At 46.4% G+C, this 22,343-nt stretch overlaps 1 protein-coding gene across 2 annotated transcripts in view; it reads left to right on the top strand.

The window, feature by feature from the left end:
- The window catches only part of CRAT (carnitine O-acetyltransferase), a 362,964-nt gene that overhangs the window by 323,715 nt on the left and 16,906 nt on the right, over nt 1-22,343 (top strand). For both annotated transcript variants that reach the window (XM_069609217.1, XM_069609218.1), the window contains exons 11-12: nt 2,558-2,693; nt 2,873-2,935. In XM_069609217.1, the coding sequence (XP_069465318.1) occupies nt 2,558-2,693; nt 2,873-2,935 (199 nt within the window). The remainder of the gene's footprint in view (nt 1-2,557; nt 2,694-2,872; nt 2,936-22,343) is intronic.

Raw genomic sequence — 22,343 nt, 5'->3', positions numbered from 1 at the left:
AATCAGCGGTCGTTGGTCTCCATCGGGTTCCAAACTTCACATCAACCTTTTGGAGCTGAGGGCAATCAGACTAGCCATGAAGGCCTTTCTGCCCTCTGTACAGGGAAAGAATGCCTTGATAATGACGGACAACACCGTGGACATGTACTATCTCAACAAAAGAGGAGGAGTAGGGTCACTACCACTGTGCAGAGAGGCAATGCAGCTATGGTTCTGGACAATACGAGAAGGAATCTCTCTATCGGCAATTCACCTAGCCGGAGAGAAGAACACGGCGGCAGATGCTCTGAGCAGGCAGAGCACAGTCTCTCACGAGTGGGAGCTGGCTCAGGAAGTCCTTCTGGAGATCTTCGCCCTTTGGGGAACCCCTCAAGTGGATCTGTTTGCCTATGCAATCAACAGGAAGTGCAATCGGTACTGCTCAAGGGAATTTCCTCAAAGAGGAGCTCTGGGAGACGCATTCGTAGTGGAGTGGAAGTTTCCACTGCTGTACGCGTTTCCCCCAGTCCCTGTGATTCCTCAAGTAATCAGGAGGTTGAGAAAGTTCAGGAAAACCATGATCCTAATTGCTCCGGATTGGGCCAGGAGGACGTGGTACCCAGACCTTCTAGACATGTCCATCTGCTCTCCAATACGTCTTCCACAAAGAGAGGATCTTCTCTCGCAAGAGGAAGGTCGGGTTCTCCATCCAGAGTCAAGACACTCAACCTTCATGCATGGTTTCTGAGAGGTTGAGATACAAGGATTGGGATCTTCCGGATGACGTAATGGAAGTCTTGCTTTCGGCCAGAAGGCCAGCAACAAAATCTTTGTACGGATGTCGCTGGAACAGGTTTACTAACTGGTGCAAAGATAAGGATGTGGACCCTTTTCAATGTGGCACTCCAGTGGTGCCCTCTTTTCTATTACATCTAGCCAATCTGGGGCTCCAGACAGGAACAATCAAAGGATACCTTGCTGCGCGCTGTCCATTTTCAAGCGCACCTCGGAAGAGGTTTCATATTTCAAAATACCATTAATCATTCAATTCTTAAAAGGGCTTACTAACGTATACCCTCCAGTAGCCTATTCATGTCCCAACTTGGGATTTAAATTTAGTGCTAACATTTTTGACTTGCATACCTTTTGAGCCTCTGCACTCCTGTCCATTGAGACTTCTGACACTAAAAACTGTCCTTCCTGTGGCCCTATCATCAGCCCGCAGGGTTAGTGAACTTCAGGCTCTCATATGCAAACCACCATATACTGTTTTTTATAAGGATAGTCCTTAAGGTTAAACCTTCCTTTTTACCAAAGGTAGTTTCGGACTTCCATTTGTCACAAAAAATAATACTACCAACATTTTATTCTCCTCCTCATTTGGGCAAGGAAGAGGAGAGACTGCATAGACTAGATCCCAAAAGGGCTCTTAGTTTTTACATCTCAAGGATGTCTACATTACGACAAGATGACCAACTGTTTGTGGGTTATACTGGTCATAAACTGGGCCTATCAGTAACAAAACAGACCATATCCCGCTGGATCATTTTGGCCATAATTGAATGCAACAGATTGGCGGGAAAAGACCCACCAGATCGGCTTCGAGCCCATTCTACGAAGGGAACGGATACTTCTGCGGCTCTAAAGAGGGGAGTTCCGGCAGCAGATATTTGTTCAGCTGCAACTTGGAAAACAATGCATTCTTTTATCAAGCATTACTGCTTGTATACTGCCTCCTCCAATTGATGGGTTATTTGCCAAGGCAGTTCTGCATTCTGTTCATGAAAACTGTAATTCGTACTCCCACCTCCAAAATTGCCACTGCTATGGGAGTCTATCATAAGGTGAGGAATACGTGGGAGGACACAATCCATTCGAAGAACAAGTTACTTACCAACTGTAACGTTCTTTCGACTGGATGTTCCTCCAACGTATTCCTCATCGACCCTCCCATCCTACCCCGCAGTACAGTTTACATTTTCTTACACTTTCCTCTCACGAAGAATGTATCTGTCATGGGGCACGCCTGGGTGTTCCTCCTGTATGTTCATCGAAAAAACGGAACTGAAGCAACGGCACGGACTGGAGCTATTTATACCATTGGTGACGTCGACCGAGTACGGAGTCCGCCGAGGGACAATCTACGCCATGACCTCGAGCACAGCGCCCTCTGCCGAGAATTTTTTTCCTAAGCAGCGAAGCTGGAGATAACGATTTATCATAAGATGAGGAATACGTGGGAGGAACATTCAGTCGAAAGAACATTACAGTTGGTAAGTAACTTGTTCTTCTAGTGCAATAGGAGACCTCGTTTATCTAGATGTACTAGCTGAAAGGAATATGCAATGTTCCAGTCATAATTCCCTGTTTTCGTGGGGTGAAGGTAGGTTGTGCTGATGCTGAGTGTTTACTGTACGTAGTGTGCATTTCCACCAGTTGGATGGGGTCTCTCTTAAACTTTGTGGCGGTCGCATTTGATTTCTGGTGCAGGACTCGGGCAGTGCAGGTGGGCAAAAGAGTTTCCGCAGGATTTGAATGTGTTGCTCTTTGTGACGCTGCTCATGTCTGCATCTTTCAGGATGTATGGCATTCTGTGTGCCACTTACGAAAGCGCATCTCTGAGGATGTTCCGCTTGGGACGCACTGATACCATCCGCTCCACCACCATGGACGCTTTCAACTTCGTTCAGAGCATGGAAGATCCAGGGAGACCGGTAAGTGCTGGCGTACCCCTGAAAGGAGTGGATATGCCAAGCGAGGGGCTCATTAAGGTTTCTGCTGACCATATATAAGGAGCGGCCGATGCAGGCTCAGTAAGGACGGGGGTGACAGGAAAAGCTCTGAGTGACAATCGTAATCAATTCTGATAGACTGTTTGTCTTTTTCCTCTTAGAACCTTGAAAAGGCTGAGCTCCTGAGGAAAGCAGTGCAGGCGCACCGCGCATACACAGACATGGTAAGTGCATGTTAACTAGGCATGTAAACAAATGCTAATTGCATACCCACTGGGCTTTGGTGTCTGTGGATTTAGTAGGTGCATGTGTTCTTGAGCCAGATGGTTGCACGCATTGAAATTAGAAACTACCTAGCTGTGCAGAGACATGGTAAGTGCACGTACCTGTGAACCAGTTGGAAACAAACATGGTAACTCTAGGTTTATCAGACACACAGCACGTTTATGCACATGTGGACCAGGCATGTGCACAGATTGTTACTGCAGGTGCACCTGTCGTGCAGACCTCTATAGACATGGTAAGTGCAGGCACAAATACTAGCCTAGTAAGTGTGAGCACACCAAACGTATATACAGATTTGGTATGTACACATGAACCATGTGTGTGTAACATGGCAAATGCAGGTATACCTGACTTATTCCAACCTGGTAAGAATAGGTGTATGTGAACCAGGCATGTACAAGCATGGTGGCCGCATGTTCCTTAGAAACATACATGCACATCTTGAGCACAGGCATTTGTGTAAACAAGCTGGACAAGAATTGGAAGTGCCGACACATCTGACCTAAGCTAGCATGTTAAGTGTGGGTGCTCAGGATTTATGAAGATGTTCTTAGTTTAGGCCTCACGTGAATGGAGTGCGAAACCTACATTCCCACCCCAACCCTTTGGCTCAAGACTCCTGTGAATTTTCCCATGATGAGCTCTCATCTCGGGTGTTATCAAATACCACTTGTGCCATCTAAGAGACCCAGAGTCCTCTCAGGTGAGCGTGCATGATGTACCATGTTTTCCATGCACTTGTTTCCTAGTGTCGCCTGATGTGTGAACTCCAGTGGTTAGTGACAGCCTGCAGGATCCTGGTGATGCTCCTACCGGGGCGGAACCCCCTGTGTGAACTCTAATCCGACGTCCAGACATTGCTCTCATGTGAAAGTGACTGTGATACTTATGTGGTCATGGCTACTGCCTGGCTCAGGGAGCGAGGGCGGCCATTGCCCAAACCAGTTATGACCAGTTTGCGGCTCCGAAGTCTTGAAGCATAGAGATAGACACCAACATGAAGACATATTATGTGCAGGCTCTGCCTCAATCTGGAAACTGCAAAGACCCTTGTTCACAACAAACCTTTGACTCGCTACCAGCTGTACTGGACCCCATGTTACCAGAAAAAGACCAGAGTTAGTGCTCTCTTCATATGTTCTGAGGCAGCCTTGCTGCTTATCCTAGACATGTGGCTGCTAAAGACACACAGCTAATAACTACACGAAGGCGGGATCGTGAAGTGAACGTCAACACTCAGTAATACATCTCTTACCTGATCTGTCTCCGCTGCACGTTCTGCCATCAGAACGAAGCATCAGCACCGCTCCCCAGCTCCAGGCCACTTCAGTGGCTCCATAGTGGTCCTGCCTCATTGAGAATTGGCCGAGAAGAATCAGAGCATTGGGAGCCAGCACGGTTGACCTCGGCCCTTCGCCGAACTTGAGAATTCGACTGACCGGAAATGTTAATTGATGGGGAGATTTTCCCACACCCATCTGCAGAGAGATGTGAAGAAAGCTATCCTGAGGGAAAACAGGGATCCAACCAAAAGGAAAGAGCAGACCTCTCTATAATGGTAACTGTGACGGAGCAGTCAGGCTTCAATCAAGAGAGGGGGAAAGCTGGTAGTGAAATAGTTACCCCTACAGAATGCACCACGCTGGTATACTGAAACATATGCACTTTGCTATAAAATCACACACAGAATCTCTATTTGGTAAAATATGTACTTTGTCTTAATTTAAAACCTAATAATAACACAGACAGGCCTGGTATCAAGAGACACAGATTCAAGTGGGTTCGTTCGAAAACCTTTATTGACTAAAGTTCTTGGTTTGGTATAATGCCTGTCTTGCCCTAACTCTAAAGGGACAATTCCCTCAACTGACGTTTCTAATGGCAGTTGCAGTCTAAGGGTCCAAAATAAAGGTCTGTATGTGTCTAAACCTATGCTTGCCCTCGCTCTATAAATAAAATGTGATAGGAAGTCTTTTCAAAAATAAATAAAATAGTGGTTCAACAAAAATGAAAACCAGGATAGGTTTCAAGTGGTCTTTCGTCAGGTGCTGTTGGGTCAGTGTCTCACAATTAAGTTCACTCCACAGAGCTATTCTCAAGACCTTCTCCACAGGTCCCTCTTAGTTATTCCAACTACTTTCAAAATGTCTATACGTTCTTTGGGGTTCCCTTCTCCAAGCTTCAGCTTCATCAAGTTTCAAAACACCATTTAAAAAAAGAACACAGTTCCTTTTGTAAGCTTTCCGGGGTTCCCTTCCTCACGCTTCAATCCTCTTGACCATTTCAACAAAACCTAACAAGTCTCTTACTTGGTGAGGCCTCTTCGGGTTCCCTTCCCCAAGCTCAGGCCCCTTTTAACTTTGAAACACAAAACTCAATTCTTTATCAGAATGTACTTTGATTTCTTAAATAGGCCTCTCTGGGTCTCAATCCTTCCCCCAAGCTCTAGGCCTCTTCCAGCGTCCAAACGCAACATATGATTTATTACAGTTCTGTCTTGAATTCATAAATCATTCTTTCATGGGTTAGAATCGGAGGCTTTCGAAAACACCAGGCTTTTTGCTTTTCCTAGGCACAACCACTCTGACCCTCGTTCCCCTCTCTTGGCTCGCACTTTCTTCTATTGTCTCTTTATTCCGTTCCAATGTTGTTTGCATCCCTTTTCTTCTGCTTTCCTTTACGTACACACTTGCACACTCTTTAACGTGCGCCTGGCACTTTGCTTTCTTCGGTTTTTCCTTCCGTGCACCCTTGCATCTTCTTTACTAATTTGCGGTCCTTTCTGTGCACCTTGCACCCTCTTTTGGTTACGTGCACGCTTGCACCTTTCTTTGAGTGCCCCAGGCACTCTTCTTTACCTTTCTCGTGCCCCTCTCTTGTTACGGGCCATTCACCGTTTCTTTTTCGCTTTCTCTCATCTTTCGTTTCGGTCAGGCTTTCACTTGCCTTTCATCCCGATCTGCTTTTCTTGCAAGCTTTCGTTTGTCTCCTTGCTGCACTTTCAGCCTTTTTACTTTTCTTTCACTTCTTACTTTCACACTTTTCTTTCCTAATCAATAACGCTTTGTTGTTCATGCATTCCTCCCGCTCCGCTCTCATCTAAACGCACGCTCCCGGGGTTGCTCTCACATTCTTCAGGCAGCGCAGGATAGAGGTCAGGGTCTCACCACATGCCCCTCAGGCACTCTTGGAGTCGGCACTGGCCCCAAGGGAATGAGCACTTCCCTGGTCCTTCCTTGTGGAATGCAGGCAGTGCTTCTCCGGCTCCCTGGCTATGCTGCCCACACACACACCATACCAGCGTCTCGGCGCGCAGTCTCCCTCATGCATGCAGCTCCTGCTTCTCTCTGCTTCTGGGATTCCCTGGGCCACACTGCATCTCCAGCTGGCTCCTCTTTCTGTGACTCACCACACCTTTTATAGCTGTACACAAAGTCAAGTGGAGTCAGGTGTGAATGATTACCTATCCATGCCTGACTATTAGTGGGACAGTTGCTTTTTCTGAAGCCGATTGCCCTTACTTTCCCCCTGTTATCCCCATAGGTAATCCTCATTGATCTTAGTGGCCTCCTCCTTGTCTCGGTATTTCTTGAAAATGGGGAGGATGGAGATGAGGGGAGTGTAAATACCCCCACATAGACTGAGGAAGGGGGATTTGGGGTGTGATAAGAAAGGGGGGAGTTATAAGGTGGTTGTGAGGAGGAGGTTTTATCAGGGAATCGACATGGGGGGCCTTATTTTTATAGAATGGGATGGCTTCCCCTTTTGGTATACTATTTCCTATCCCTGCTGTTCTGTTGTAGGTGTGAGTCCTGATAATATTCCCTGTATTGTAGATGGGTAGGAGATGGATGGTTATTACCATCAACGCCTGGTTCTGCCCTGTTTGTTCTTTCTTCTGATTGGGAGTATTGGGCTGATGGTAATGAATGGGTGCTTGTTCCTGTTTCCCTAGTACTAGAGTCTTATTAGTGGAAGGTAACCGGGAAGGAGGAAGTTGGGTTACAAAATATCCTGTAGGTTTTGAAGAAAGAGGAAAGGTTAGCATCATGGTGTGGGAAAAGGTTTAGTTTATCTTTACATCAGGGTTTCTTTCTATTCCTTCCTTTTGAGCGAAGTCGTGGGGTAAGACAGGATCTGGATGACATATCCCAGGAAAGCGTCCAGGACTTTCTCCTCCTTCTCTACTGCCCCATTGGGATACTGCATTTCACCTAGGGTATCCACCCAAGAACAATCCCGGACTCCCCTACCCAGGTGATCCTCCCTCGCTCGTCCACCGCCTGGGTTGGGACCCAAGAGCTATGGCCCTTCCCTGGCCACCTGAATAGAGGGTTCTCGGGGTTTAAATGGAAGAATACCCCTAGGTTTCTCACATAATACTAACAATAATGGCAAACAAAGACCCAATTCACTCCTAAACTACATGCTTTGTCCACCATCTGGAGTTAGGCACACCACAGGGTAAGGGGTGGGAAGAAAAGGGAACCCTAGAAACAGTAGAATGATGCATTCATGTAGTCCTAATCGGGACAGAAAATGCTAACACAGAACATAGTCGCAGCAATTCCTAAGCGTTTCTTACTCAGTTGCATACAAATCATAGACGGAATATAGCAGCTACAGGGAGGAAAAGAAGTGAACACTTTTAGAACTCGAGCCCTAAGGCCACAAAAAGTCAGCATACATTTACAGATAGTGCCAGACGCATGAGGCCACATTATACTCCTAGAAAGATACAGCTACAAGTGTAACCTAGCAACCAAGGTACTTCTCTAGTGAAACATGTAATGTAAGACTTTGAAGGAAAAAGTCCAATTGCAGGTATGTACCTTCAAAGTCACTTTTAAAGAGTTTCAGGTAAAAAAAAAAGTTTCCTATAGAAATCAATGGGACAAAGTCTGTCGGCACAGCATGTTTGTTATCTAATTGTCATTTGTATAGCGCCTTTCATCATTGGTCTGGTACCAACGCGCTGTAGGTTGAACGCCCTCTGAGGACAGAAATCCAGGTCTGGGAAAATTCGTCGGAGGAGTTTAGAATGCGTGTGTGCATTTTGGCCAAAGGGAAGGAAGGTAGAAGTGGCCAAGTCGCTGCTAATCACCCATGTGGAACCGGCATGTGGATGGATGCTGTGAGGTAGTCTGGAGAGTATGCGAGGGGGGAGCCCTTCCCTGTGCGGCTAGGGTAGTGAGGCTGCTACCCAATAGTCCCCCCCCCCCTACGGGTGCTGGAAAGCAGGACCTTGCAGGGAGAGACTCCCCTCATGGGATTAGGACTCCCGTTCGGCGAAGGAACTCCATAACCCCTTTTCCCTTTGTACCAGGTCCTTATCATAACGTAATCAAAAAAATCAGGATGAGAGATCACAACAAACGCTGTGATGTTTTGGTTACATTTATTTTGATCTCAAAACAGTTTGCAGCACAAAAATGTTAGGTATTCACATTTTTTTTGTATAAGCACGACAGTAAAATGGGCAGGTTCCATATTATAAAACAATGGGGGGGTACCTCTGGGTACTAACCACTTGATTATTGAGATAGAATCCCCACATGAGTGCACTTGTAGATACAACAATTATGCAAATCAATCTGAAATTGAGCGAGTGCTACCCAGGACTATTCTTGGTCCAAGGGTATTTGCAGGACAGTATACACAAAAATATACATAGACATACAAAGGGAGTCAAACAGTTGTGTCACAAAATTGACACTGTAGTGTTTCGGCCAAGGGTGGCATTTCTTGAGCATGTTAATGTGTTGGCCTTCTTCAGGATAGACGTTGAGAGTAGGTCTGTCCGTGTGTAATATCCGTTGGGGCAAAGACAGCTGTCATGATCGCAGGTAGTGCATTAATTGTTCTTTTAAATTACTTGTTAGTGGCTAAATGATGCCTAGTACACAATGGTGTGTCTTTGAGTACAGCTTAGCGTCAACGTGTAGGTTTTGGCGGTGGGGCTGTGCTGGAATGTCCCTCATGACATCATGCTAGGGACTATGGTGTGTTCAGTACGCCAATGGTAGAGGACCTGATGTTCCTGGGTCCGGAAAAAATGCCGGAGTCCATATGCCTGTTATTGGCACAGCATGGAGTCGGGTCTGTGGAGTAGCGATACAGAAAGCATGTCTCAGTATTTTGCAGAACTACTTGTTTATTTATAGTTCCGTTGGTTGTGCGGTGCCGTCACCAATGTGTTATCTCTGTTTTAAGTTTTTATTCCATTTCAACATTACAAAGTACAAACATCACAAGTGAGCAATACATTACCTAAACAAATAATTAACAGCATATAGAAAAAACAAATTTACAGATGAAGGAACTAAAGAAAAAAGAAAAGAAACCAAGAGGACAGAAGAAATAAAGTCAGAAACCCAGAAAGGACAGAAAACCAGAAAACAATTGGTTAGCCATTGGTCAACAATGCAGAATCAAGGAAATAGTGAACCTAAAAATTACGAGCAGAAATAAACACAGCAAGAACAATTCCCAGCTATAAAAACAGCCCATTGTGTGCAGAAAAGAAAATTCACCCGTAGACATCCAGGAACCTCTTCCAAATGCCCCAGATTTTCTCAATATTGTTTGCATTCTTGTAAATTGCCTTCTCATAAGTTGAAACAGTCAAATGCTCATCCACCCATTCATCAATGTTGAAGGAGCTGCTCGACTTCCACAATCTAAAAATCATCTTTTTAGCGATCGTACTGGCTCGGAGTTTCCAGGTCGCCTGCCCAAAGGAAATATCATCAATTTTTGATACATCCCTTAGAATCAATAAGCCAGCAGAAAGATGAATTGTACAGCTCAAAACCAGTCCCAACCTCTCACAGATGTACTCCCAAAATCTCTTTGTTTTAGGACAGAACCATAATAGATGTCTGAGGGGACCTCTAGCACCTTACACTTCCAACAGAGTTCATCGTCCATGAGCTGTCTCTTAAACAATCTGACTGGAGTCAGGACCTAAAGAGCAGTTTCGTTTGCGATGCCCTAAGACCCCAGTCCAGACTTACCAATCGGGTATGCTCACAGCAACGCTGCGAAAAGAAATCCTCAATATCTTCACCTAACTCCTCTTCCCAGATCGCAGGCAGTTCTGAATCTTCTTTCCTGAATGATTTTAGGAATCTGTACATCGTAGCAGCAGGATGAACGGCACTTCCACATAACTGCAACATAGACCAGGCAGTATTCAGTTCCAACAACTCTCCCTCACCAAGGGAAGCAGTGACAATGCCTTTGAGTTTCCTGTACTCAGAAAACGAACAACCAGCCATGTCATGAGTCCGACACAGCTGTGCGTACGGGATCCAATCTCCTCCATCTATCAGATCCCGGAGGTACTTTATTCCCGCCAGGAACCACTCTGGTCAAAACAAAACCTTCCCTCGACTTTTCAGGGCAGGATTCAGCCAAATGGAGGCATCCTCATGCAGGTAAGGGTTCTCCTTCATGCGCTTCTAGATATTACTCCAGCAGTCTTGAATAAAACCAGTCAAAGGATTCGCTCCCTTCGAGTCCGTTTTCTTCAAAGATAGCAGAGCTCTAGGTTCTAACTGGGATATAGCGCCACATTCCCACGTCTCACACTGTGGACATTCATCAACCGTAACAAGGAATTGACAGAGATGTCGAGTTGCGAATGAAAGATGGTATTCACTAAAGTTGGGTAAATTCATCCCACCTTTTTTCAATGGGAGTTGTAGTTTCCATATAGCCAATCTGGGCGGCTTCCCATTCCAAATAAACTGTTGCATAAGTTTGTCTATTGCTTTGAATATGTGACCAGGAACCTTGATGGGAAACATAGAGAGTAAATAGTTCACTCGAGGAGCCAGGTTAGGCTAGGTTCAGGTACACACTCGCAATTAATTTTCCCCCACATGGATAAATGTAAAAGCCCCCACCTGGCGACGTCAGATTGTAAGTCTTGAATGAGCATCCCAAAGTTCAAAATGGTGCTGTGGGACGCTAGTATTGGATGGAGGGGTGATCAAGTGTGTGGGCCGTGCCTGATTATTTCCAAAGAAGCATGGCCGTGCTGATCGAGATAACACACTGGCGACGGCACCGCACAACCAATGGAACTATAAATAAACAAGTAGTTCTGCAAAATACTGAGACATGCTTTCTGTATCGCTACTCCACAGACCCGACTCCATGCTGTGCCAATAATAGGCATATGGACTCCGGCATTTTTTACGGACCTAGGAACATCAAGTCCTCTAATTTTGGCACACTGAACACACCATAGTCCCTAGCATGATGTCATGAGGGACATTCCAGCACAGCCCCACCACCAAAACCTACACGTTGATGGTAAGCTGTACTCAAAGACACACCATTGTGTATGTACTAGGCATCATTTAGCCACAAACAAGTAATTTAAAATAACAATTAATAACACTACCTGAGATCATGACAGCTGTCTTTGCCCCAACAGATATTACACACGGACAGACCTACTCTCAACGTCTATCCTGATGAAGGCCATCACATTAACGTGCTCAGAAAATGCCACCCTTGGCCGAAACACTACAGTGTCGATAATTTTGTGACACAACTGTTTGACTCCCTTTATATGTCTATGTATATTTTAGTGTATACTGTCCTGCAAATACCCTTGGACCAAGAATAGTCCTGGGTAGCACTCGCTCAATTTCAGATTGATTTGCATAATTGTTGTATCTACATGTGCACTCATATGGGGATTCTATCTCAATAATCAAGAGGTTGGTACCCAGAGGTACCCCCCAATTGTTTTATAATATGGAACCTGTCCATTTTACTGTCGTGCTTATCCAAAAAAAGTCAATACCTAACATTTTTGTGTTGCAAATTGTTTTGAGATCAAAATAAATGTATCCAAAACATCACAGCCTTTGTTGTGATCTCTCATGCTGATTTTTTTGATTACGTTATCATTTACCCTCCTAGGCATATCAGGACCTCGCCAGGCTCCCTTAAGATATATCCAGGTCCTTATCGGAAATCCCTGATAACTCTACTGTCTGTTATGGTAATGTCTCTTCCACCTTTTATCCATGAATTAATGATTGCGAAGAAGAGCTATTGAAACCTGCAGAGTAATGACAGGTTGCCTTACCACAGTACTGAGAAGAGTTGGCCCTAAGGAGTCATAAAGATTATCTGAACAACAGTAAATAAGGATTTTGACTTTACACTGGGGAGGATCCAGCCACAGGGAATAAAGAATGAGAAATGACGGGTGAAATGGAGACAGCAGCCAGCGTGAGGCCAGCCCAGCCCAGGATATTCGAACCTGGGAACACAAAGCTGCAAGAACGATGATTCCCAGTCATGGGGACATTCAAGAATGGTTGGCGAAGCTCTGCGGAGGAAGCCAAAATCCTGACCAGTGGAAGAGTGGGAAAGAAGCCAGCAGAGCCGTGACCTCAGGGAGGTAGACCACGTGGTCCTGCAACTGCACCGGACCCATGTGGCCCAAGTCTCACAGAGCCGCAAAGGACGAAGTGGGGAGCGGAGTGAAGGAAGCAGGAAGTGCTGAAGCAATGCCAGTCAGCCCAGCACCCAGGAAGAACTGGCAAAGCTGTCCCGACCTGTAACAGGTGACGGAGTAGCTGCAGATCTGGTAGGGGATTAGGGCAGCTCAAGAGAGCATTGGGAGTTATCTCCCTCGTCACAGCAGTGACACCCAAAGAACCAAGAGTGCTTCAGGAGTACTCTCTCTCGTCTGAGTAGTGAGATCCAGAGTTGTAACAGTCTAGAGTGCATCGGGCGCAATCTCCCTCATCACAGTGGTAATCCAAGTAAGAGTCCAGTGGATACTAGACAACAAGAGCTGTCGAAGTAATCGTCAGGAAAGAATTGCTGGAATTGTAAAGCAAGCTTTCAGGAGCACTTAGGAAGAAGTGAAGAGACTTTTGAGGACTATTGTAAAAAAAAAAATATACCAAGGCAGCCCTCAAGGTTGTGCAGGATGGATCAGGAGAAGGGAGTCATTATTCTGACCATACTCTTTGTTGAATCAGAAACTAAGGCAAAGAATTGTTGGAAAAGAGATACGGAATGAACCAGTGTCCCAGGAGAAGGGAGTAATTCTCCTGGTATTATTTTCATTTGGATGTTGAACCCTTTTGTAGATTAGTAGTTGGGTTAGAATTGGCTTTTGGACAGATGATGGACGCTTTTTATTTGGACAGACATCATGACGAGGAGCACCAGAGTTGATATTTATTTAGGTATGGATAACCCTTTAGAGATAGGGAGAGGTAGGTTCTTTTCTTTATTTCGTATACAAAACTTTGTTAAAACATGCCACCCCTTTATCCAACTCCTTACTCCACCACACCCCAGTGTGCAGCTAGACCAAATTTATCGTGGGGGATAGCTGCATTCTAATCACAGGGGTGTTGTGCACTTTGTCTTTTGGCAGAAAGGATAGTGAGAGGTAGTCTGGAGAGTATGAGGGTTGGCAAGACATTAAGTGCACAGCTATGATATGATAAGTCATTAATAACGCGCCTGTACACAAGTGTTTATAGACTGAATTACATTGTGGGCATAGCTGCATTCTAATGGCAGGGGTGGTGTGCCATGTGTCATAGAGTAGTGCGTGTAGTGGATGGGTGCCACAAGGTGACGTGGAGAGGTTGTGAAACAGGAGATGCATTATGTGAGCAGCTAGGCTGAATTTGTCGTTTGGGACGGCTGCGTTATATTGTGCCGTGTGTCTTATGGATGTAGTTTGGGAATATGCAGGAGAGATCATGATGCGTGCAGCTAGACTGAATTGATGATGGGGGGATAGCTGCATTCTAATGCCAGAGGTGTTGTGCAATGTGTTTTGGAGTGGTGCATGTAGTGGATGGGTCCTTGGATGAGGTCAGAAAGGTATGCAAAAGCAGGAGATGCATTATGTGAGTAGTTAGGCCGAATTTGCATGTAGTGGAGATGTAGCCTGGAAGGTATGCAAGGGCAGATGAAAACATTGTGTGCAGCTAGACCACATTTTTATCATGGGGGCTAGCTGCATTCTATTGGCGGAGGAGTTGTACAGTGTGAGTTAGAGTAGTGCATGGTATCAGAAGGTAGCCGTACCTCCGGCTTGTATCCATAAGCAATGTGATACGTACCCATGTGTCCTGGCTGGTTCACTGGTTGCCTAGAAGCAGCTGGATCGAGTAGACGGTGAAGTCGGGGCATGGCAAATTTGGTCAGTGGCTATATAGATTCCCATAGTAGAATACAGTATTGCTTACCCTCGGAGATTAATCTAGATGCAAATACCATGGCCAACCAGAAGATTTGTTTTAGTGCCATACATTGGCTCCCCTTTAAATCCATCTGAGTGCAATACCTTGATTATCCTCAGAATTCATCTAATACCATACATTGGATATTCTCAAATTTGTCTAGATGCGGTAATTAGCTACCCTTGAAGTTTAATCACAAGCGGTGCACAGATTCTTACCATTCTTTGGTGATTGTGAGGGGTATTTGTTTCTGTCACAGTCCTCCTGGGATCAGGAATCTAGCTCAAAAGGCGAGGGCAGGCTTATTCAAGGGGTCGATGGGAATAGCCATGCCTTGAGGGCCAGGTGATCCTCTTTGTGTCGGATGTTAAGCAGCATAGTGTTCCAGATAGTGAGTGCTTGGACGGAGAAAGTCGTGCCTCCAACTCTGAATGATTTGAAGGTGGGGGAGGGGGGGTGCTTCGTCGCAGGTTTCTATTGTGGTGGTAGTGGGTGATTTTCTGTTGCAGGTATTTTAGGCCTGTCTTGTGTAGGGCTTGGTGAGTGATGCACATGACTTTGAATCCGACTCATCATTCTATTGGGAGCCAGTGGAGGGTGGAGGTAATGTGCTCTCTGCGGCTGAGGAGTAACCTGGCTGCAGAGTTCTGGAGTTGGTAGGCAGGGGTGCTCAGGTATAGAGTTAGCGTAGTCTAGCCGGGAGAGAACAATGGACATGATTGCCGTCACTCTGTGGGGTTAGTAGAGTTAAGGGAAGATCCGTCTGAGTATGCAGAGGTATAGGTAGCAGGATTTTGACACAGTGTTTGTGGTGTGATAGTTTTTGCAGACCAGGTTTTTGACTGGTGGGTGCAGCGGGTGGAGCCTAGGAAGGGCGGGTTGCGGGAATAGGGGTGTCTGTCTGCAGATCATGATCTCTGTTTTCCCTGGATTGAGTAAGAGGTGGTTGACCGTCATCCAGTGATTAATGTCAGTGAGGCAGGATACGAGGTCCCGGAAAGTGGTGGAGACGGACCTAGAGGTTCTAAAGATGATTTGTGTTAGACGTAGTTGTAGCAGATGAGGTTGTGTGAGCGGATGATTGTGGGGAGAGGGCTCTTGTAGAGGTTGAAGAGGAGAGGGATAGGCAGGCGCATCAGGACTCGGTTATTGATGGGTCGAGTAGGGAAGGTGAATGGACAGAGGAAGGTGATTTTGTGTCCATTCACAAGGAATGAGATCATCATCTTTAGTGCAGAGTCCCCAATGCCAAGGGAGTGGAGCCCGTCTATGAGGATGCTGTGGTTGATAGTGTCGAAGGCTGCTGAGAGGTCAAGTAGTATGAGTGCGGCACAGCCCTCTAAGTCTGCGGTGTTCTTGAGGTCATCCCATATGGAGAATTGGGATGATTCAGTTCCGTGAAGAAGTCTGAAACCAGACTGGGCGGGGTCAATGAGGTGGTTGGTTCCCTTGACTGTACTGAGTTGGGAGTTTGGCTAGGAAGCAGGCGTTAGAGATCGGTCTGTAGTTTGCAGGTTGAAAGGGGTCAAGTGAGTGTATTTTCACGTGGTGTGACGTGGGATGTTTTGAAAGCTGCTCAGAAAATACATGAGGTGAGGAAGGAATGAAGGATAGATCTAGCTATGCTGCCTGCACTGGTTGATATGAAGATTTCTTTGAGAAGGGAGGGGGGCATGGGTCACTTAGGGATTTGGATGGACGGCTGTTGGTCAATAGTTTAAGGAATTCCGGTCTAGAGATGGGTGAGAAAGAGGAGAATATGTGAGGCGGGGTGGGCTGGTTGGTGGGTTTGTTTGGGTGAGTGAGTGCGTAGGTGGATGAGGTGTGAGTGCGGCCAGTTGCGTGTTGATGGTGCATGTTCTTTCTAGTGCTGTATTGTGGAAGTGGTCGGAGAGGGTATCACAGAGAAATTGGGATGTGTGTGGGGGAGAAGTGCAGGGGGAGTCATGAATTCTGTGATGATCTTGTGAAGCTCCTTGCTATTGTAACGAGTGTTAGTGATTCTGTTCTTGTAAAACTTTTCGTGGCCTTACGAGTTTCAGCTTTGTAGATGTGATTTTGATGTGTGTAGGTTGTTTTATTTGGGGGTGGGGGGGCTGGGTTGGTCCGCCATCTACATCCCAGTGAGTGGTTCTTGTTTTGAGAGATCTGAGGAGGGGGGCGAATCACCTGGGCAAGGGACCTTGCTTTGAGGGGTTCGATCTCAAGGGGTTTAGAGGTAGGGGAGCATTGGAGAGCCATGAGTCGAAGTGGTTGGGAAAGCAGGGAGGAGAGCAGGGAGCTGGCCAGGTCTGGAGTTATTTTGACCTTATTCCAAAGTGAGACGTGGGTTGGTGATCCGGAGTTAGTCCTTTGTGGGGTAAAGGTCGGTGACAGGAGAGAGAAGGGGATGGCTGTGTGGGCTGTCCATATGAGCGGTCAGGGTGGTAGGAGTGCGGAGATGAGATCAGTGGAGCTGAAGAACACGCCAAGAGTATGTCCAGCTGTTGGGGGGGCAAAAGGTTAAATGCTGGGTCAGGTTGAGGGCTTCCAGATTATTTGAGTGGTCGTGTCATGGGGTTGTCTGGGGCATCAAACCATATGTTGAGGTCTCCTAGAAGGGTGAGGGAGGGGTGGAGATCAGTATGGCCGCTAGGGAGTCGCTGAGGGCGTTAGCGTCATAGCCTGGTGGCCTGTAGGTGAGCAGAAAGCTGTGAGTGGGTGGGTGAGGGAGGGGTGGGAGATCAGTATGGCCGCTAGGGAGTCGCTGAGGGCATTAGCGTCGTAGCCTGGTGGCCTGTAGGTGAGCAGAAAGCTGTGAGTGGGTGAGGGAGGGGTGGGAGATCAGTATGGCCGCTAGGGAGTCGCTGAGGGCATTAGCATCGTAGCCTGGTGGCCTGTAGGTGAGCAGGAAGCTGTGAGTGGGTGAGGGGTTGAGGAGGAATTTTACAAGGAGTGATTCATATTCTGTGCTTTATGCCTTTGCCTCGGAGTTCGAGACAAATAGGTGAGGTTTGTGTAGAACGGCAATTCCACCAGCTCTGGCTGCTCTGTTTGGGGGGAAGCTTTGTGTGCGATGGGTCGGAAGTCATCCGGGCACCAGGTTTCTGTGATAAACAGGAGATATGGGTTTTCGGAAGTGATGAAGTCAAATATGCTGCGTCTGTTTTTGGTGACAGATCTGGCGTTGATGAGAATTCAGGTAAGTTGATGAGAAAGGGGGGACAGTTGCTCCTTTGGGCTGCTGGTTTGATGGGGTTGAGTTTGAGGCTGTGGCATGGATCTCCCTGTGGAGGGCTTGTTGTGGGGGGTGGGGGGTGGACCTGTATAGGTGGGAGGGGCGTTTGAAGAAACAGTGTTCTTGATGTGCATGGTTTTGGGTGAAAGTGTTAGTTGTGGTGGGGGAGGGATGAGGAAGTGTGTGAAGGGGTTATAGATGTGGTCACAGAAGTGGGTGAGTGTTCTGGGGGTGTAAGGCAGGCAAGAGTATCATTGAGAGAGGTGGTTGGAGAGTGGAGTTGGAACAAGGGTGGCAGAATGAGGTTTGTGGCGTCGTTGGGTTGCTCTATTCCTTGGGGATGTTGGGGTTGCTGCGGGGAGCGAGTATTTGAGCACCTGCTAAACAGGGACTTTACTGGGTTGGGGGAGGGAAAAGTGATTGTGTGCATAAAGGGTGCGAGTATAGATGAAGGGCGTGGAGGGATGGGATGGTATGGGTGAAGCAGGTTCTATGTTTGGAGGTAGGCTTGGGTGCCTGTGGTGTGTACAAGAGAGTTGGCGGGTCAGCCGGGGAGAGGGTGCTGGCGAGGGCTTTTCGGATGACACTTAGTGTTGGGAATGCTGACGTGGAGGGGTTTCTGGAGGGTTGGGGAGTGAGAGAGGGTGGAGTGGGGGGGATTGAGAGGGGTTGGGAGTTGGAGATGTTTCACCAGAGGGCAGAGTGGGGGTGTTTTTAGGGAGGGAGGAGGAAGACTGTGGAGTGGGGCTGGCTGGTCCTTTGATACGCCAGAGCGCTCCTCAGGTCTGAGGGTTAGTTGGCATGATAGTGGTGGGCGGGCAGTAGGGAAGGAGTTTAGCGTAGAGTTGTGTTTCTCTGGGGGGTAGGATCTGTGCGGAGGGCGAGTGGCGGAGGTTGGCTGGACCTTTAGTGCACCACTATGTCCCTTTTGGTCTGTGAGTTAGTTGGCATGGTGTATGCAAGTTTTCAGATTAGTACCAATTTGTGATTGTACTCAAGATTTACACCTAGATGTAATACAAGGTAGTATTCAGAAATGTCAGCTTGATTCAAAGCAGAGTGTTTATAGAATATCCGCTAGATGCAAGGCAAGGTAATAATTATGGGGAAAAGGCATGCAAGTCTCTGTTCTCACCCATGGATGTGGATAAGGCAGCAATGGACCAGAGGGCAGCCAGAGGAGTCCCTCACGAAGAGCTCTAGAGCCAGTTTTGAACCCCAGGAAGGATTCTAGCACCGCAAGATTCCAACTAACGTGGTGAATGGTACAGCTCTGTTGAAGGGGCCTGCAGACACATTCAACCTTGAGCCACAGGGATCCCTCCGGACAAGCGCCTTGAATAATCCAGGGCCCTGAAGTAAGTACTCACAGTGGTGGTTCGAAAGATATGCCTCAAGAATGGCAAAACAACCCAGTGATTGCAAGATCTTCTGATGGACAGTTTACAGGATCTAGTCACCAAGAGACTTGCTCCCCGGACTAACGAACAATGACCCAGATAACCCAAAAGAATAATCTGCCTTCCTTAGTGTGGGATCCAACTGCCAGGAGTGAAAACAGCAAAGATGGCTCCAGGGTGTCTCGGGAACCCGGCCAATCATATTCTGACTGCTCCAAAGGCAAAGAGGGGCAGCCAACCAGAAGAAAATGGCCTATGGAGGACACTATAGTGGAGGTGACCGAGGAGGGCCCAAATGAGCAGTATGAGAGGTGTGGCGTGTTGTCCCACAAACTTTGTGGCCCGCAGCAGCTCACCTGCCCCAAGGCACACGACCAAGAGATATTTCAGGACAACAGTGGTAAAATGGCTCAGAAACAGCCCAGAAGCAGGGATCCCAGACCATCTGATGTAGAGGCTCAGGGGAGGATGTCCAGCAGCTGAAGATGAGAACTGCGGAACAGGGAAGGGCACAGGAGCATGCCAGTATGGCCAGAACTGGTCCTAAAACTGCAGCCTCAGCTGTGTGACTAAAACCCTTCAGCAGGTACGTAAACTTTCAGAATGCTAGGAAGAAGCCTTCAGAATTGAGGCAGGGTTAATGACTTCCCTGGATATACTCAAACTCTCATGGGCTGGCCTAGGCCAGCACTCCAATCACACCCAGGGGCACAAAAACGTTTTTGGGGCTAGTCAATCGGCCTGCCTCAAAAACTGCCAAAAACCCGGGTCCACCCACACAGGAAGTGTAATGGACTAAACTTGTTCTTCCCTTAGAGAGCTATATTCCTACTTGAAAGCCAAACAAATTCTCCCTCTTGATATTTGGGTGCTGCTCTGGCAGGGAGTTCTGTAAAACCCCAGAACAGTATCTCATGAGCTTCTTTTGGAATTTGACTTTTCTGTAAAGCTTCCACCGCGCTCTTGATACTTTCCACCATGATTTTCAATCTACCTTCTACATCAGGCACATCCACCTCGCTCAAACTTCCCTAAGAAATCTAGGATGAAAACCCTGATTAAGATCGAAAAGGGAAATGGACGTGGAATCCTTGGCTGTGTTGTTATAACAAAACTCTGTTAACCATAACAATACCACCCAACCCTTATCAAGACTTAAGTAACAGTGTAGGTATTTCTCAAGCTCTTGCTTCACCCGTTCAGTCTGACCATTAACTCAGGGTGGAAACTTGTAGTAGTTAGGCTAACCTCAGTTTTCAATTCCTTGCAGAAAGCCCGGCAAAACTTAGATACAAATTGAGATCCTCTATCCGAAATCACCTGAGAGGGAAGTCAATGTAAACTCACTATATTATGCAGAAATGCTTCTGCTAAAGAAGTGGTTGTTTGTTGCTGCCCCTTTGATTGGAATAAAATGGCCTGCCTTGTAGAAGACATCCACAACCAGTAGAATTGTGGCACAACCCTGATCCGGCAGCAGCTTGACTATGTAATCTAGGGAAACTGTATGCCAGGCACGTGGTGGCGTGGGTAATGTAACCAATAACTCAGCTGGCTTGTGATGTTCTGTTTTCCCATGAGCACAAGTTCTCACATAATTTAATGTGTCTTTACGCATTCCTTCCCACCAAAACTCCCTGCGTAATAGCTCCAAAGTCCTTCTATAGCCGGATGCACTGCAAAAGGAGAATCGTGAGATTGTCTTAAAGCCTCCTCTCGCAATTCCTCAGATGGAAGAAACAACGTAGCATCCACAAAAAGTAACCCCTCTTTCACCTGTCAAGCTGGGTCTTTTCTCACCCATTCACTCATTTGCTCCTCATTCATATTTTTATGAATCTCCTCTTCAAAACTTTTAACCTTTTGCATCTCTGCAGCTACAAAATTATTTTCTTGCAATAATGGGGACCGGTGTGAATGGATCTTCTTTGATGCTTCCTGGGTGACATCTCGACAAGGCACCCGCATTACCGTTTTGAAGTCCAGGCTTGAAAGTTATGAGGAAATCACACTCGGCGAAGAATAGAGACCAACGCAATTGTCATGGCGTTAACGTTTTAGCAGAGCGCAAAAAGGTTAAATTCCGATGATCTGTGAGTACAGTCACTGGATATCAGGCACCAAGAAGGTAGTGTCTCCATTCTCCAAAAGCCGCCTTTATGGGCAAAGGTTCTCTGTCTGGAATGGTGTCATTTCGTTCAGCTGCAGAAAACATTTTGGAAAAGAATGCTACTGGATGAAGCTGACCAGTCACGAAATGTCTCTGAGACTGCACCGAGAGCAATATCCGAAGCATCAGCTTCCACAAAGAACGGTTGTTCAACATCTGGATGCAACAAGACTGGTCCAGTGGTGAACTTTTCTTTCAAGAAACTGAATGCCTTCTTAGCTTCATCTCCCCATTCAAACATGATTCCTTTCTTCAGCAATCACGTAATGGGCACCACAACCTGCAAGAAATCTTGTATAAATCTGTGGTAGAAGTTTGCAAAACCAATGTAACTTTGGTTTTCCTTCACGCCGATGGAGTCAGCCACTCCAGTACCGCTCTGATTTTGCTTGAATCCATCTCTAATCCAGCTGGAGAGATTACGAAACCCACGAATTCCACTCTAGTCTTGAAAAAATGTACTGTTTTCCAACTTTGCAAACAAATGATTTTCACGCAACTTCATTAGGACCCTTCAGACATGTTCTTCATGTTGATTCTCTTCTCGTGAAAAAATGTGCATATCTATGTACACCACCACAAAGATATCAAGATACTCTCGTAGCACCTCGTTAATGAAGAACTGGAATGCAGCTGGGGCATTACAAAGTCCAAACGGCATAACTTGATATTCAAACAATCCAAAGCGAGTTTGAAATGCCATTTTCCATTTGTCACCTTCTCTTATTTGTAAGTGGTTTCAACCCAGCACTCCACCCAATGCCTAGCGTGTGATGCCCAGCTGGAACCCTTATTTACATATTTTTTCGTCTAAAGTTCTTTTATTTCTGAATGATGTACCCTTATATCACGCCCCTCTCTTTAAATTCCCCACCCCCCCGGTCTCACTGAACCAAGAAGTAGGTTTGTTTTTTGCAAAGTTAAAAGATTTATTTGATGAATTAAACAATATATATCGATCACACTTTTATGAATATGAACAATATCTAGATATCACACTTATTAATATTTATACACTGATCAGCAATAGGTGATATCACAACAATCTCTTTAATCAATAGGAGTATGGGTGAGAAGAATAATGTAGCAGAGAATAAAACTTTGTGTGGGTTCGATGAAATGCAATGATATGAAATTAATGCAGCACAGAAATGTAACTTGATATGAATTCAATCAAAGACAATGTAATCACTCTTTCCCCCCTGTTACTACTCAATCCCCCCAAATATGCAATATGAAGAGATGGAATGAGGGCGCACCGGTTTCAGGAATATACAATCAACAAATGCAAGTTCAATCCCAATTCCCTCAGCAAGCTTA

The sequence above is a fragment of the Ambystoma mexicanum genome, chromosome 8 (assembly GCF_040938575.1).
Source record: "Ambystoma mexicanum isolate Mex_15411 chromosome 8, UKY_AmexF1_1, whole genome shotgun sequence".
NCBI classification, from domain to species: domain Eukaryota; kingdom Metazoa; phylum Chordata; class Amphibia; order Caudata; family Ambystomatidae; genus Ambystoma; species Ambystoma mexicanum.
Note: the sequence above shows the minus strand (reverse complement) of the source record. Positions and strands in the feature narration are given on the sequence as shown.